The 14,697-nt window shown below is 41.0% G+C and overlaps 1 protein-coding gene across 1 annotated transcript; it reads right to left on the minus strand.

Annotated features, from left to right (window-relative positions):
- Nucleotides 1–9,058: 9,058 nt before the first annotated feature.
- On the minus strand, nucleotides 9,059–14,257 carry AP5M1 (adaptor-related protein complex 5, mu 1 subunit; the record flags this gene model as incomplete). Its single annotated transcript, XM_010013343.1, is given in 11 exon segments — nucleotides 9,059–9,141; nucleotides 10,232–10,294; nucleotides 10,297–10,324; nucleotides 10,595–10,626; nucleotides 10,629–10,709; nucleotides 10,805–10,890; nucleotides 11,649–11,788; nucleotides 12,248–12,318; nucleotides 12,321–12,474; nucleotides 13,611–13,849; nucleotides 13,852–14,257. Coding segments are annotated over 11 exon segments (1,383 nt in total), but the record flags the coding sequence as incomplete, so codon positions are not given.
- Nucleotides 14,258–14,697: the final 440 nt, after the last annotated feature.

Raw genomic sequence — 14,697 nt, forward strand, 5'->3', positions numbered from 1 at the left:
AAAGGGTTTTTTTAGCAAAAAGCAAGGTGAATCCCAAGGAATAATATTGAACAGATTAAAACTGGAAAATGCCATGCCTTATTTGCTTTTTCAAAAGCAGAAATCTTTTACACGCGCCATGTGCTAATCTGAAATAAAGAGGCAGCTTTGTAAGAGCAAAGGAAAGCCTGGCTGGAAAACATGGTTTGGGGGTAGGTCACAGCAAAAATCACAGTCAGTGGGAATATCTTGGGTTTGAAGATGATGTCTCAGCCACTTGTCCCATTCCGTCAGGACCAAACACCATTTGGTATTCAATTGACTTTCTAACTTAGGAGACAGGACTTTCCATCTTCAAATACTGAAAATAGATTGCATTCTTGGTGCTTCGCTTTGAACGGTTGGGGAGAATAAACGCACACCCTGGTTGTGTTCTAGTGATCTCCCTAATCTCGGTTGCACTTTGTCAGGACGAGGTAACTGGTAGTTAAGTGAAATACCTTAGATCAAAGGGGGATTAATCGCCAACTGAATCCTTGCTGAATAAACCTGTCATTCAAGAAAATTATTTCCACTGAACTTAGCAGAGGATTGAAGGTATTTGCATAACAGGGACCAACGTACTTCAACCAGGTTAAAAGGTTCAGAATTCAGGCAGTGTTTAGCTTTTGGCTCCTTCTCCTTTCAGCGGCCCTGTACAATGGTTTTTAATCTGATAATACAGCTAACTATCTAAATGATGTCAGAACAGGAAAGTATTGCAAAGTTTGGCTGAGGGATGGATCAATTTCACTTTCAGTAACTCCTAAATCTGATTTGTTGGAATTTAAGATGTAATCCTTAAAAAAAAAGTCCCTTTAAACCAGAGGGATGTTTATTAACATCCCTTTTTTATTTGACCTTTGTCTTAGAAACACCGGGTCTTGCCGGCTGCCTTACCCAGGGCTCTTTGGGATCATTTCATACAGGTTTATACTGGTGTCTGCAAGTGATGCCCATGGATGTGCGTGCCCACCATGCATGTGGATCTGTGCAAACATGCACACAAACAGATTTTCAGGCTTTTCTTTTTTCTTTCTTCTTTCTTTTAAAGCCCATCTTTCGGAGGTCACGCTGAATTCAAATGTAAGTGAGACCGAGATAATTAAATAACAGGACCCAACAGGCTGACATCATTTTCTATGATCAGTCCTTGGAAGAGATTTAAGCACTGCAGCCTTGTTTGGGGTGTGCTGTGCAGTTGTGGCAATGATTTTAAGCTATAGGAATTATCCCTGTTTTACGGCAGTTGTTTTTGCTGAGACTTTTCATGGAGAATTCATTTCTCGAAGAGGCAAGTAGGGCTCTTCCAGAGCTGGAAGACAATGTTTTTTTAATCTGTGCTATAAAAATTGGGGAAAACAGTTAAAAAATTGCAGATTTCTGGAGAATGCTTTACGCCGTCTCCCTCCCCAGCCTTCCTGGGGATCATTTGCAAGCACTTCCACCTCTCCTACCTTTTGGGCATATGGAAGGATGTCAAGCTACATGGCAGACGTCAGGTTTCATAATCAGATTTTGACAATAAATGGAATTTAGCCACTTCTGCATCTAGCCTGCACCTGACACCATTCATTCTTTTGGTGGGTGCAGTTCATATTCATCACAAACTCAAAGCATCTTTCAAGTTAAAAAAATTGCAAAGAATGGTTATCAAAGAAAATGAATAAAATCCATATTGAGATAATTTTTTAGAAAATGATTGAAGTTTTAACCCAAGAAAGGACTCTTAGAGTTTCTTATAGCTTAGAATAAGAACATGTCAATCACGATTAAGCTTCTGGAATTGGAATCCCTTTGAAATGCAGCTGTTTCTTCTTTAATTGTGGCAGCGGACTCAAAAGAAAAGAAAGGTCCAGCCTTAAAGATGAGTAAGGAATACAAAATAGCTCAGGATTAGTTGTGGAGTTCAAAGGTCGCTAATTACACTAAGGAGTTCCCAGACACAGGGAAAACATTAAACAGGTCACCTACCAAACGGGAAACAGACTTTGACTTAAAAAAAAAAAAAAAAAAAAGAAAGAAGAAGAAAAAAAAAAGATCCTGATGAGATACGTTTTTAGAGAAAATCAAAAGAGACCAGATGATCTCATTGGCGAGAAAATGGATTGGGTTTAGTTCTTTGCTGTTACATGTTGCTATAGTTGGCATCAGGCTTTCAAAAAATTATGCAGAGCTCAACCAGGTTTCTAGGAGGCTCCATGAAAGCAAGAAGGAGGAAAGGGGGCAGACCTTTGCCTTAAAATTCCTGATTTTAAGTTTCAATGTGGGTTGTGGGTCCTTGAAAAAAACTCCGTGAGGGCTGAGACCTCCACATCAGTATTTGACTTGATTTGTTGAGGATGAGCCATGTAGGCAAACAGGTGCATCCTGGAAAGTGACGGGAAGTGTTTTGGAAGAGCCCCACAGCCTGTTTGTGGGCATTTGGGGTACAGTGGGTGATCCTTCCCCTGGGAGAAGCTCAGCTCCTCTGTTTTCCAGCTCCTCTCTGACCCATTGACTTGGTATGGACTGGTGGGGCTGCTATCCTACCAGACATCCCACACATTCAGCAGCGCTTTATGGACCTGCACTCAAGTTCCAAGGATGCTGGTTTCTTCTGAAAGTCTCTTGGGAACATGGTGCTAGTCATTCTGTCTCCTGGAGGCCTGCAGTAAGCAATGAAACTGTGGTCCTCTGGATCTGGGTATAGGCGGAGAGAGCCAGTGGCTTTATTGCCAATTTGCTCACAAAAGAAAGAATTTGTATTTTTAGAACAGAGCCCTTTTTTTTCATCAGATCCTACTGCCCTGCATGAATCGTCATCTTATTCATGCAAAAACTGGCAGCTTAGTAAATCTTAGGGCAACGTGAGATCTGCGGAAATAAGGAAGAAAAAGTTTAGATAATCAGGGAAATGCACCTATCCAAGTGGCCTGCACTGGGCCCATACAGGGTCCTACTTGTGCCCAAGGAATCTTTAGCGCTGGTGTCAATTGGAGTCAGACTGTATTAAAATTCTACTCTCTGTTCCCTGCACCTGAATAACTTAGGATGCTGTACTGGATTTGCATCACTAGGTTTTGGCAATGCGGGGGCTACAGGGGTGGCTTCTGTGAGAAGCTGCCAGAAGCTTCCCCCATGTCCCATACAGCCTATATCCAACAGAGCCAATGCCAGCCAGCTCCCAAGGTGGCCCTGCTGCTGGCCAAGGCTGAGTCCATCAGTGACAATGGTAGCACCTCTGGGATAAGGTATTTAAGAAGAGGGTAAAGTTACTGCACAGGAGCAACTGTAGCCAGAGAGAGGAGTGAGAATATGTGAGAGATACAGCCCTGCAGACAGCAAGGTCAGTGCAGAAGGAGGGGAGGAGGTGGTCCAAGCTCCAAAGCAGAGCTTCCCCTGCAGCCCATGGTACAGACCCTGGTGAGGCAGGCTGTCCCCCTGCAACCCACGCAGGACCCCACACTGGAGCAGCCAGATGCCTAGAGCAGCATCCTTTAGGCATGTGACCCTGCTGGCAAGCCTGTGCTGGAGCATGCTCCTGGAAGGAGCTGTGGCCCCGTGGAGAGAGGAGCCCACGCTGGAGCAGGTTTGCTGCAGGACTTGTGACCTCCTGCAGGACCCACGCTGGAGCAGTCTGTTCCTGAATGATGCACCCCATGGAAGGGACCCACGCTGGAGCAGTTAATGAAGAACTGCAGCCTATGGGAAGGACTCCCATTGGAGAAGTCTGTGGAGGACTGTCTGCTGTGGGAGGAACCCCACGCTGGAGCAAGGGAAGAGTGTGAGGAATCCTCCCCTGAGGAGGAAGAAGTGGCAGATGCAAAGTGTGATGAACTGACCACAACGCTCATTTCCTGTCCCTCTGTGCTGTTGGCAAGGGAGAAGGTAGAGAACTAGAAGTGAAGTCAAGTCTGGAAAGAAGGGAGGGCTGTTTTTAAGATTTGAGTTATTTCTCACTATCTTACTCTGATTTGATTGTTAATAAATTAAATTAATTTCCCCGTGTCAAGTCCTGCCATCGTGCCCTCAGGATGGACACAGTTTTGGATGGGCTTGGTTTTCTCCCCCCTAAAAGATGCTATTGGTAATACCTTGTATTTTGTCCATGCTATTAGGTGAATTCTTACCACAATGTGGAACAGGTTCAGATTGCAGTCTGAGGGCTGAGGAGCCAATGGATGATGGGACAGCAGAAGGCAATCTGGGAGATGGGGACAGTAAAATAAAGCCTGGAGAGCTCCAGCCATGGGAAAGAGGAAGAATAGGACTGAATTTCAGTATGTTCAGGAAGCTGGTAAGTGGGACCCTATGGGCAGTAAGTCAAAGTGACAAGACTGCCTGGGGGGGTGGGTATTTTCTAAAGTGTTGCCATGCTCTAAAGGGTAAGAGAACAAGGTGGTAGTGAAGGAGACCATAAAAGTAGTGAAGGATGAGCATGGACTTACTCACAAGCTCTATTATGACTTAAAACTCAGCAGGGCTTGTACAAATACGACAAAGCATGGCAAATTTCTAGGATAGTGTAAATAAATAGAGGACAACTGCCTTTGAATGTTTAATGCTTTGTTGTTTCAATTCCTACTTCTTAACAAAGTAGTTAACAGTGGTAAAAACAGGCCAAAAATACAGAGGAGGGAAGGGTTGAATTATGCAGAAAAAGTAGCTGCTTATAAATTTTCTGAAGTAACAGGATTTACCCCAAAGTACTTTAAGAACTGGCATATATCTTCTTGCAGCTGTCACCAAATACCTTGGGACCCTGGTGGGAGAAAAGGGTCCAGAAACCTATAAAACCACCAAATTACTGAGTACTGATAAGTAACAGCCAGCACAGATTTGACCACTTTGAACTGTATTGGATGGACTAATTCCCTCCTGTGGAGAGATGAACAGGTCCTGTGAATTTGGGGGACGTCTCACATATGGCCACAGGTAACACTTCTGACCGTCTCCCAACAAGCTCAGCAGATGTGTTGAGGTGACTGTGGTGGGAGGGTGTTCCCAGGGGCCTGGGAAGCTTTCCTCCAGCAACAGCTACCAGTCAAGGAAAGGTGGGCTTCCTGGTCCTGTCTTACTCCTAGTACAATTCAGGATTTGGAGTGGGAAGAATGCACATAAGACATCTGAAGAGATCCCTCTCTTCACTGTGACACCTTGGTACAAACCTTTGGACACAACACTTTGGAGAGAGAGGCAGGCTACACCAGGATTAGCAAGAGGGTAGAGGTGAAGGAAAAGGTAAATTTTGGTGAGATCATAAGTTCTCAGAAGCTTCAAGGTCTGGACATTTTTCTAGAAATGGAGACTTGTGAGGGTTGGTGAGAATCACACCAGTTCCAGGTACTCCTGCATTTTTGCCCCTTGTGCATTCAGTGATTGCACTGGTCCTTCTGGCCCCAGCAAGGCACACCTAAGCCACATACTAGGTCTTTGTGTCACTCCTTGGTCCCTTTTCCTCTCACCCTGTACCGATGGCACCTGTTCTCAGACCCACACCTTTGTACCTGCTTATGCTGTACCATTGATTTTTCTTTTCCCCCCTGAAATACTCAAACTATAGGGCTTTGAATGAGGGCTATGGCACCTTCAGTAATAGCTGCTTCTCAGCCATTGCACTCTCTGGAAACTTCATTTCCTTCCACACCTTCCAAAACATGTTAAATAACACAGTTGGGCTCCAAAAGATGTTTGATGATTGTTCCCATTGCTGCTGCTTTTGGAAATGTCAGCCAGTTTTTACCATGTTTAGTGAGTTATACATGGATTTTGCATTATTTTAATTTCTTAGAGGTCTGTTACATCAATTCTCTTTGCCAACTAAATGTGCAGTCTCATCCAAAAAGATTGACAGTATATATTTACTTTAAAGTCACGCTAATTGGCATTACTTAATTACCCCAAAATTTGAATGACATGAAACAAATTCATTTTATTAATGGAGTTCTGCATTAATTTATTTATACCCATTATTTTTGTTTGGGAAAATGTCGGGTTGACAACCCAATATTTATTTACAACCTTATGTTTATTCTTTCCAATTATGTGCATGTTAGTTTTCTTCTAGCCTTCTGAAATGCAATACTAAGTCTGGAGAACTCTTTGGTCACCTCTTCTGAAAGTCTTTGTGCAAAAGTATCTGAACAGATTTCATACAGTCTATACCTCTGATGAAATTATAAATATAAGCACTTCAAGCACAAAGCAGTCTTGTAGAAGAAACAGCCCTCTGTGCCACAAAAGAATTCTTGTTTTTCCCTTTGACATATAGAATTTTTAAAGAAACTGTTGTATTAAGGAAACGGTTGTTTTAAAGAAACTTTTTTTAAAACCTTAATTTTTTAAAGAGTTTTTATTTTTAAATGAATATCACTGACAGAGTTTGATCATCTTTAAAGCCCACCAGAACTACTGTCAGATGCCATCTCTGTCAAGCTCACGTGAGCTCTCAGTGATACCTTCCTGATTTGTTTCTGAATCGTTTTTTCTTCATGTTAAATAACGGTCAGAGTACTGCAGAGAAACAGCGAAATCATCTGAGGAACTACCAGAAAACTCACAGAGATGCACAGAAAGGTTTAGTCATTTAGAACAACCTGAACTCCAGCTTCCAGTGTTTTCTCCCCCATGTCCCCATTTGCTGCCCAGCCCTGGACACACCTGAAACCTCAACACGCATCACTCATTTCTCTCCATGCCTTGTGTTCTGCAGGTCATGCTGAAAGGCACCTTGGTAGTGACAGACCTGAGCTGTTAGCCATCTAGTTGATGAAGCTTACTGAGTTTACTACTAAGCTTACTTTACCAGTTTACCAGCTTACTAAGATTTATGAAGCTTCCATGAGAATGGGCCCTTCCTCTTCCCAAGGAGAAGCATAGTCATCTCGTCAGGAGAAAAGCTTTGTCTGACTTTCTCCATGAGCATGGGTGTCTCACAGGTGTTGCACAAGACTGCACATGGCTTGCATGAAGTAGAAAACTGCTCAGGGCTAGAAGAGAAACATCCTCCATCCCCTCCCTCCATCCAAAGCTGCACTGATAGGTGTGTGCAAAGTAATCTAGAGCAGCAGCCTCCATTCCCAAGTACTGCCGTTCTCCTAACCTTGAGTTAGACATGGGCAAGAGGGAAGCAAAAATGAACATCATTTGGGAGGGAACCCCTGTTATTAACCACAATGGGTCTTCTCTTCTAAAACACTGTGAATTTTGACAGTCCCATTGCCTCACAGCATTTACTGGGGAATATCTTTCAGTACCTGCGAAGAAGAAAAGTTATTCCTCCATACTGCTGCTGTACAGACCAGGCAGCTCTGATCTTTCTTATGGGTGGAAAGCAAACATCACACACTGAAATCGTGTGGTGGGTGTCCGGTGTATAGAACATGATCTAAACCCTTCCAACAGAGAGACCCTCTCTCCCCACTGACGTTGTGTTCAGACATGCAGATGACTCTAACAGGTACGGTCTCGATTCTAGGCAAAATCATTAATTCATCTGTTGCCTGATAATCAAAATGGACACACTGGAGACCTCGCAGCAGCCTTCCAGTATCTGAAGGAGGCCTACAAGGATGCTGGAGAGGGACTTTTCATCAGGGATTGTAGAGATAGGACTAGAGGTAATGGGTTCAAACTTAAACAGCGAAAGTTCAGGTTAGATATAAGGAGGAAGTTCTTTACAGTGAGGGTGGTGAGGCACTGGAACGGGTTGCCCAAAGAAGTGGTAAATACTCCATCCCTGGCAGTGTTCAAGGCCAGGCTGGACAGAGCCTTGGGTGACATGGTCTAGGGTGAGGTGTCTCTGCCCATGGCAGGGTGGTTGGAACTAGATGATCTTAAGGTCCTTTCCAACCCTAAGCATTCTATGATTCTATGACACATCACCTGTGTGAAATGGGTCACAGCAGCACAGCTGTTTTATAAATTTTCACAGCAGTTTGAACTGAACAGCACATTTCGGATGAATTAATCCACTCTTCAGAACATTTAACCAACCAATTACATTACTGTCTCAATCTAAGTATTTTTTAAATTGTAACTTAGAACTTTTCTCCTTACATCACCACTAATCTTATTTATCACACAGAATACAGTTAAACAAGAGGTACAGCAGGCACAGCCGGCATACTCGGTTATTAGAAGGCATTCTTCTTTTGTGCTGCCCTCCAGGTTCTCTGTTTCTCACCAGCCTTTCAGAATTTGCTCATTTGCTGATAACTCTCTTAAAGTTCATTTCCAGTGTTCCTGCAGATACTAATTCTCTCCTCAAAATTAGAGGTCTGCCTCTCTAAATAAAGTCCTTTTCCACCTATCTTTCCAGGCAAAAAAAGCTCAGTGATGTTTTTGGAATCTCCAGCAAACTTAGCTGGTTTTGTCTGCTCAGAGCCAGTCCCGTGATTTGAAAAACCAGGTTCACACTTTGCACTTCACAGCATATGTGAAAGCAAACTTGCGCGTTCTGCTGACAGAGGCAATAAAGACTCCTACACCATCTCCTCTTTTAGAAGTACTGCTCATGCCATACTCACCCTCTCAAAATTCTTGTAAATTACTGACTTTGTATGTATTCTGTATGCACCTCATGAAAGTAACGTAACTCTTGCTTTTAACTGTACTGTTAATCTAATCAGATTCTTGTGATTTCATGACAGGAGTAAGACCCTGAAAGCATTTACATCCTGTGAGCTCTCTGGCTTACAAAACCGATGAAGTAACCGGGAATCCTCCTGGAAGACACACGTAATTGTACCAGTCTGTATCTGCATTACTAGGTACTTAATTTTGTACCAGTTAATGTTAGAACGGAAAGTAAAAATGGCCATGGCAAGTACATTTCAAATTGCCTTCTCTAAGCTCTTACACAGGACTAAACAATTTAAGACTAACTTATGTTTTTAAGACAAGTGACTTCTTCTGTTTTTCCTTAACAGAAATTTTTAAGCAAACATACAAAATACAAAAATACAAAGTGCTGGAAAATATTTATTTTCACTGTATCATGATATTACTCCCATTAGCTGTCTGCTTTTTTTAAATGCAAAAATTATTCACAAGAAAATTAGTCAAGTAAGGTTTTGTACACTGTAGGTGCTGGTGCTTTGGAATTCCAGATGTAGTAACTGGAAGAAATCCGTTCCCAGGCTAGAAAAAAAGGGCAAGAAAAATAACCATTACAGGGTGCCTTACAATCAGACATTCCTTCATCCAAGTTAAGAGACTACTAATCCATCCTTACTAGTTTACAGAAAAGATATAATGGCCTCTTTAAACTGTTAAGACTCTTACTATTATTTGAAAATCGTTTCTGATAATGAGACATTTAAAGTCTCAGCTTCAATTACCTTTACTAATGTATCACTCGTAAGCTTAAAATTCTAACAGAGGTTAAATCAAAAGCAGGTGGATGGCTTGGATTTTGTTCAATGAATATAAATTGCATACTTGATATAAACCATACAGTATGAAAACACTCTTTTGTGTTACAATTTAGGACTGAATGTGACCTGTCACAAAATTAGCAGTGTAGACCACAGTCTTCAAAAGCCATTTACAGACTTTGCTAACATGACTGACAAAGGTTGCAACAGATAGACTGCTACAAATAAAAATGCTTCCATTAGTACTGCTCAGATTTAATGTGTGCCTACCGTGTTCCAAATTAGTGTATTCTTGGTGCAGACTTGGAAGCAGTCATGTGTTAACTCAAGAATAAGTAGATTTGGTTTCTGCTCCACAGATTCACATAAGGCCACATTCACCAAGGGATGCTGGTGAGGTGACACTGACAGCAACAGTCTCACCTTGCATGCAGAGGCTGAGTTCTGTACCTGGGTATTGCCAATTCATCTATCACATCTAACAAAAGGGTCCAACACAAGGGGCCAGACTGCAGAGAGGCATTCTCTGCCCCCCCAGTAGAAGTTTTGCCATTATACAGAGCATACTAAAACATTACAAGGTGAAAGAGAAAGAGCCCAAGGGACAGAATGACTTTGTAACTGAGCAATAAGGGCTTTTTTCAAGCGAGATGCCAGTCCTTATTCCAGGGACGCTTTAAGCATCGCACACACACAAAAAAAGTACAAAGCAGAGAACAAAATTTCTGAGATGTCCCAAGCAAACAGGAAAGAGCTTTGTCCAACTTCAGCTACATAATTTTAGTCACTGACATCCAGTTTCATAACTTCAATATGTAGTTTCAGTTAAATAAATGACATTTTTAGCAACTCACATGCAGTAATTCTGGGTTTTCCTGGTGCAGAGATCTGAGTAGGATGCTGGTCTACATAACATCAAGTGTAAAGTCTGGGATTCTAAAAGACAGCTATAGAAAGAGAGGGAAAACATGATCAGATACATATTGTCATGCTTGCTGTGCAAATACCAGTAATCTCTGTTACATGCTCTTGGTGTGCAAGAATACTACAAAATGACAGGACATCAAATCCTGTAAGCAAGAAAACATAAAACTCCATGCTGAAAACAAAGAGGCTAACAATTATGTCTGATTTTAAATCAGGGTATCTTCATAGCCAATTTAAGATAATAAAATAAATGACTACTAAGTCCTCTTCTCATAGAGCCAGCAACTTACTTTTACGTAAGCAGTGTTCCCAGTGCAAACAAATCAGTTGGGTGCTCTTTGCCTGCAGTGCCAAAGGACATGGTTCCAGTCAGAGAAACTTTCAAAGATTTAGGGAACTTCTGTCCTAAAGCCAAGAACAGTATCTGTAAGAAATTACACAGCTCTGCTTGCACTGTACAAACTGACTAGGGCAGGAAGTAACATGGGTATTCTGCTTACCGATGACTCCAAACAGTAGGCTCTTCTCTTGGGACAAATCCAGTTGGCCATAACTAACTTTGTACTCTAACTGAGCGATTGGGCCCCTACAGTAACAGGATAAATAAAACCATTGGAACTAGTATTGCTTAGTATTTGCTAACACCATTTTGTTAAAGAACGCAACACAATGCTGAAAGACATTATTCATGAGCACAGAAACAAATCATACCTGAGCACATGGCTAATTTATGAAAAATAAAATAAAATAAAATAAAATTACAGAGCAGGAAGAAATCACCATGGTCTTAACCTAGTAATCACAGAAAAGCTGATCATATTTTACTGTCTTTAGTTCAGTGATAGTGTTTTACCAACACTATGATCAGCATCAAGAACTTGGTATCATTCCATCTTTAAATTTTCATGATAATTATGTGATAGCGTAGTCATGGCAATTGTCAGAAAGGCTTAAATGAAAACTAAAGTTTTAATTTTAAATAACTATACTTTTCATAAGCTGATCTGCAGCTAGGATTAGCAGCCTTAAACAGGTAGCCCTGGGTTGGAAGTGATCTTGAGACTTAATCCACCTGGGATTGTGGCAGTGTTTCCCGTGAGAAAATATCATAGGAGAACAAGATGTGCAACAGAAGTACTCAGAATATTACCAAATATTCTGGTATAATTCTGTTTTCTGGAGATTACAAGAATTCCAAGGGGGTTTCACAACATTGTAAGGCCAGTATCCACTGGTAGTACTTCAATATAACAGCATGATCTGTTATATTGACTCCTGACAGGTTCATTTCAGGAATATCACAGAGAAATGGAAGAAATTTATTTAGGATTTCTTTATTCTTACCTGTTGAAAAAAGGTATATGAGCGTTACAGTACTCAAAAGAATTCTTTATGCTTTCATGAAGCTTCAAATTAACTGTTATTTTTAACTGTGATCCCTCTTCAACAAGTTGGTAACATCCCAAAATTGGTGGAACAGGAACCTGGGAAAAAACTGTATTAATTCTCAAGGTAAGTTAACATCATCATCATAAGATCAGTTATATACTGTTTTAACTGCTGCAATATTTAAAAACAAACAAACAAACAAACAAACATGTATTAATTGCTGACTGTGCCAAACTCTTCAGGCTACTTGCGATACATAGACTTGTGGTATATGCACTTGAAGTATCTCAGCCTGGATGTATTTTGTCTAATTCAGGCATCTAAATGGTTCATTTAAAGTAAGAGCAGCCATGCCAAGCAGTGAAAGGTACTGGCACCTTCTGAATGTGATTCAGATGACTCAAGTCCTGAAGTGCCTTCTAAGGAGTTTATTATATAAAAAACACATTACCTGCCTATATCGGACTGTAACTCATTCAGACACATTCAACAACAGAAGTATTTTTATTCCTGCTTGAAGACTCAAAAATAACGAGGGTCAGGAATGTTATTACCTGGAATGTGTAGTTACACAAATTGAAGGAATCTGAAGGAGGAATGAAAGGAAATTCGTAAGGTCTGTTAACACAGAATCACCCAGAGGTTCGGCACTACTGGACAGCAGCATGGCAGGGTCAATGGAAGTCACACAATGATGGACCATGATATCTTGGAGTGGAGGACCATTAGTCGGGATATTCAAACTGAGGGTTATGTTTGGTGCAGATCCCTCTATGTCACACTTGGAAAAATGAAATCAAGAAATTATTTTAGAGTAACTTCCTCAAGTCAGAATTAAATGTTCAAAATCAAATACAAGTATTGGAAGAAAAAATAATAAAAATCACATTAAAAATTTTCAGCTGGCTTCAAACATTAGTACTGACAAATACTTTTGAAACCAAGTCTCTTTCCTATTTCAGTAGCTTTTCCAATGTGGTAGGGCTAGTGATGCAGTCTTAGCTAATTGTCTCTTAATTGACAAGTACTATGTAGCAAGAAAACGGCAGATAAGCAAGCCAAGGACTAATGTATAGCTACAACATGACGAATGTTACATAAACACACTTGGTGATAGTCTAATTAATTCCATTACTTTTACAACATCCGCTTAATGGATTCAAGCATGCTATAAATGGCCACTGTGGTCCCATGTCAGCTTTCTCACAGCAACCATGTGCAGCACATCCATTGTCTCATCCCTCCGTGTGCCAGCTCAGCAGCACACAATTACCAGGGCTTTCTTCTTATGTAAGGCCATCCCCTCTGCAAGATGACCGAGAAACTTGTCCCTTCGAGAGCAGGAAGCTGTACACCCTCATAATCCCTACAAGCATGGCTGGTGGGAAATAGCGCAGCCTTTGGAAGTGCAGTACTTACGCTGGCTTCCTTCAGAGATGAATATCCCACCTCTTGCAAATAATTAAATTGTCCTGATCCACTTTCTTAGGTCTTTCTCCTCTTAAAACACTGACAGCTATAAATACTGTGATAACATAGCGTGCTTTCTAAGCATAATGTGGAATGAATGTTAAATACATCAATTATAGAAAACACAAATTTTAATGTATTTCATAATTGTTATTGATTTAGTCAGTATTCCCCGATTTTTAGTATTAAACAATGAAAACTTGGAACGCTGGAAATTTAAGTCCCATAAATAGTTACTGAAAAAATGCATGAAGCATGCAGGAAAAAAAATCAGTAAAGATCAAAATAAAACCCACTAACGCATCAGTCTAATAAGTAATATTTCATTACACTTTGAAATACTACAGTATTAGAAATTCACTATTCACATCCCAAGTAAAATGGCATAAGTACAGTGTGCCTGCATGAAAAATTCTTTGGTCAGACTTGCACATAATATGCTCTCACCTTGCAATTTACAGTTCCATACACTTGCCACATGTCCACATCTGTTTTGTCATACTGCATACACTTGACTTTTTCAGTGATACAGACATTCACCTGAGGTTTGCCTTTATATGTGTTGGATCTCCAAGACGGTTGATTCTTATCTGTAGGTATTTCCTGAATGTTATCAAATGAGCTGTTTAAGCTACATGTTTGTGTTTACGGCGGTGCCAAGCGCGGACAGGCCTGTATAACCAAATCTGAAGCTGGCCTATTTTCACACTCATCTCAGCTTCATTTTTCCAACTTGGAGAGATGTAGTCCACAATGCTTAACAAAAGAGCTAGTCCTTGTGAGAGCCCACTAACAGTGAGGAGGGGTGGCTGTGGCTCCAAGGTCTCCTCAATTAGTGGAACACATGTATGTATCAGACCACTCTTCTGAAAAGCAAGCACGGGCCAGACATCCCTTCCTTCAGTGCAAACTGAATATAGTGATTAATGATTGATTCAGGTGCAAGTATCTCAATGCTTTATGAAAATATGGTCATCTGTGAGTCTCAGTTCAAAAAGCAAGGCTTTAAGAAAAGCATTGTCCAAGGGTACAGGCAGATGTGTTGACCCATTGAAGGTCTTAGCACGCACTTCAACAGTGGGGTAACATCTGTGCTATGGAAATAAAAGCGTCTTAATGCTACACATCTTTTCCCACCCAAAACATCATACCGACAGTTCCTATAAGAAGAACCACACAATCCCTTGTTATAATGAAGTATGAGATTCTCTTAGGTGTACAAGTAACTCATAAAGGCCCCTCTGGTATTAAAAGGAACCTTGTGTAAATGGAAGCCAGCAGCATCCTGATAGAAACAGTGACAGGACTAGTGATCTAAATTGCTGTTAATATAATTATTTCACGAGTAATTAGGATTCATTCTAGCAGGTGGATTTTTCCTGAAAACTCTGAGCAAATACATTCACTCATATTTTAAATAAAATGTGAATCTGTCTACTCTTCCTGTTGCAGAAAGGTAAGGGATGTTTAAACAACACTAATGAACCCAAGCGTGACTCACACCAGCGCAGTGAAACTTCAACTGCAAAAGATT

This window comes from Nestor notabilis, unplaced genomic scaffold (genome assembly GCF_000696875.1).
Source record: "Nestor notabilis isolate BGI_N333 unplaced genomic scaffold, ASM69687v1 scaffold9924, whole genome shotgun sequence".
In the NCBI taxonomy this organism is placed as follows: Eukaryota; Metazoa; Chordata; class Aves; order Psittaciformes; family Psittacidae; genus Nestor; species Nestor notabilis.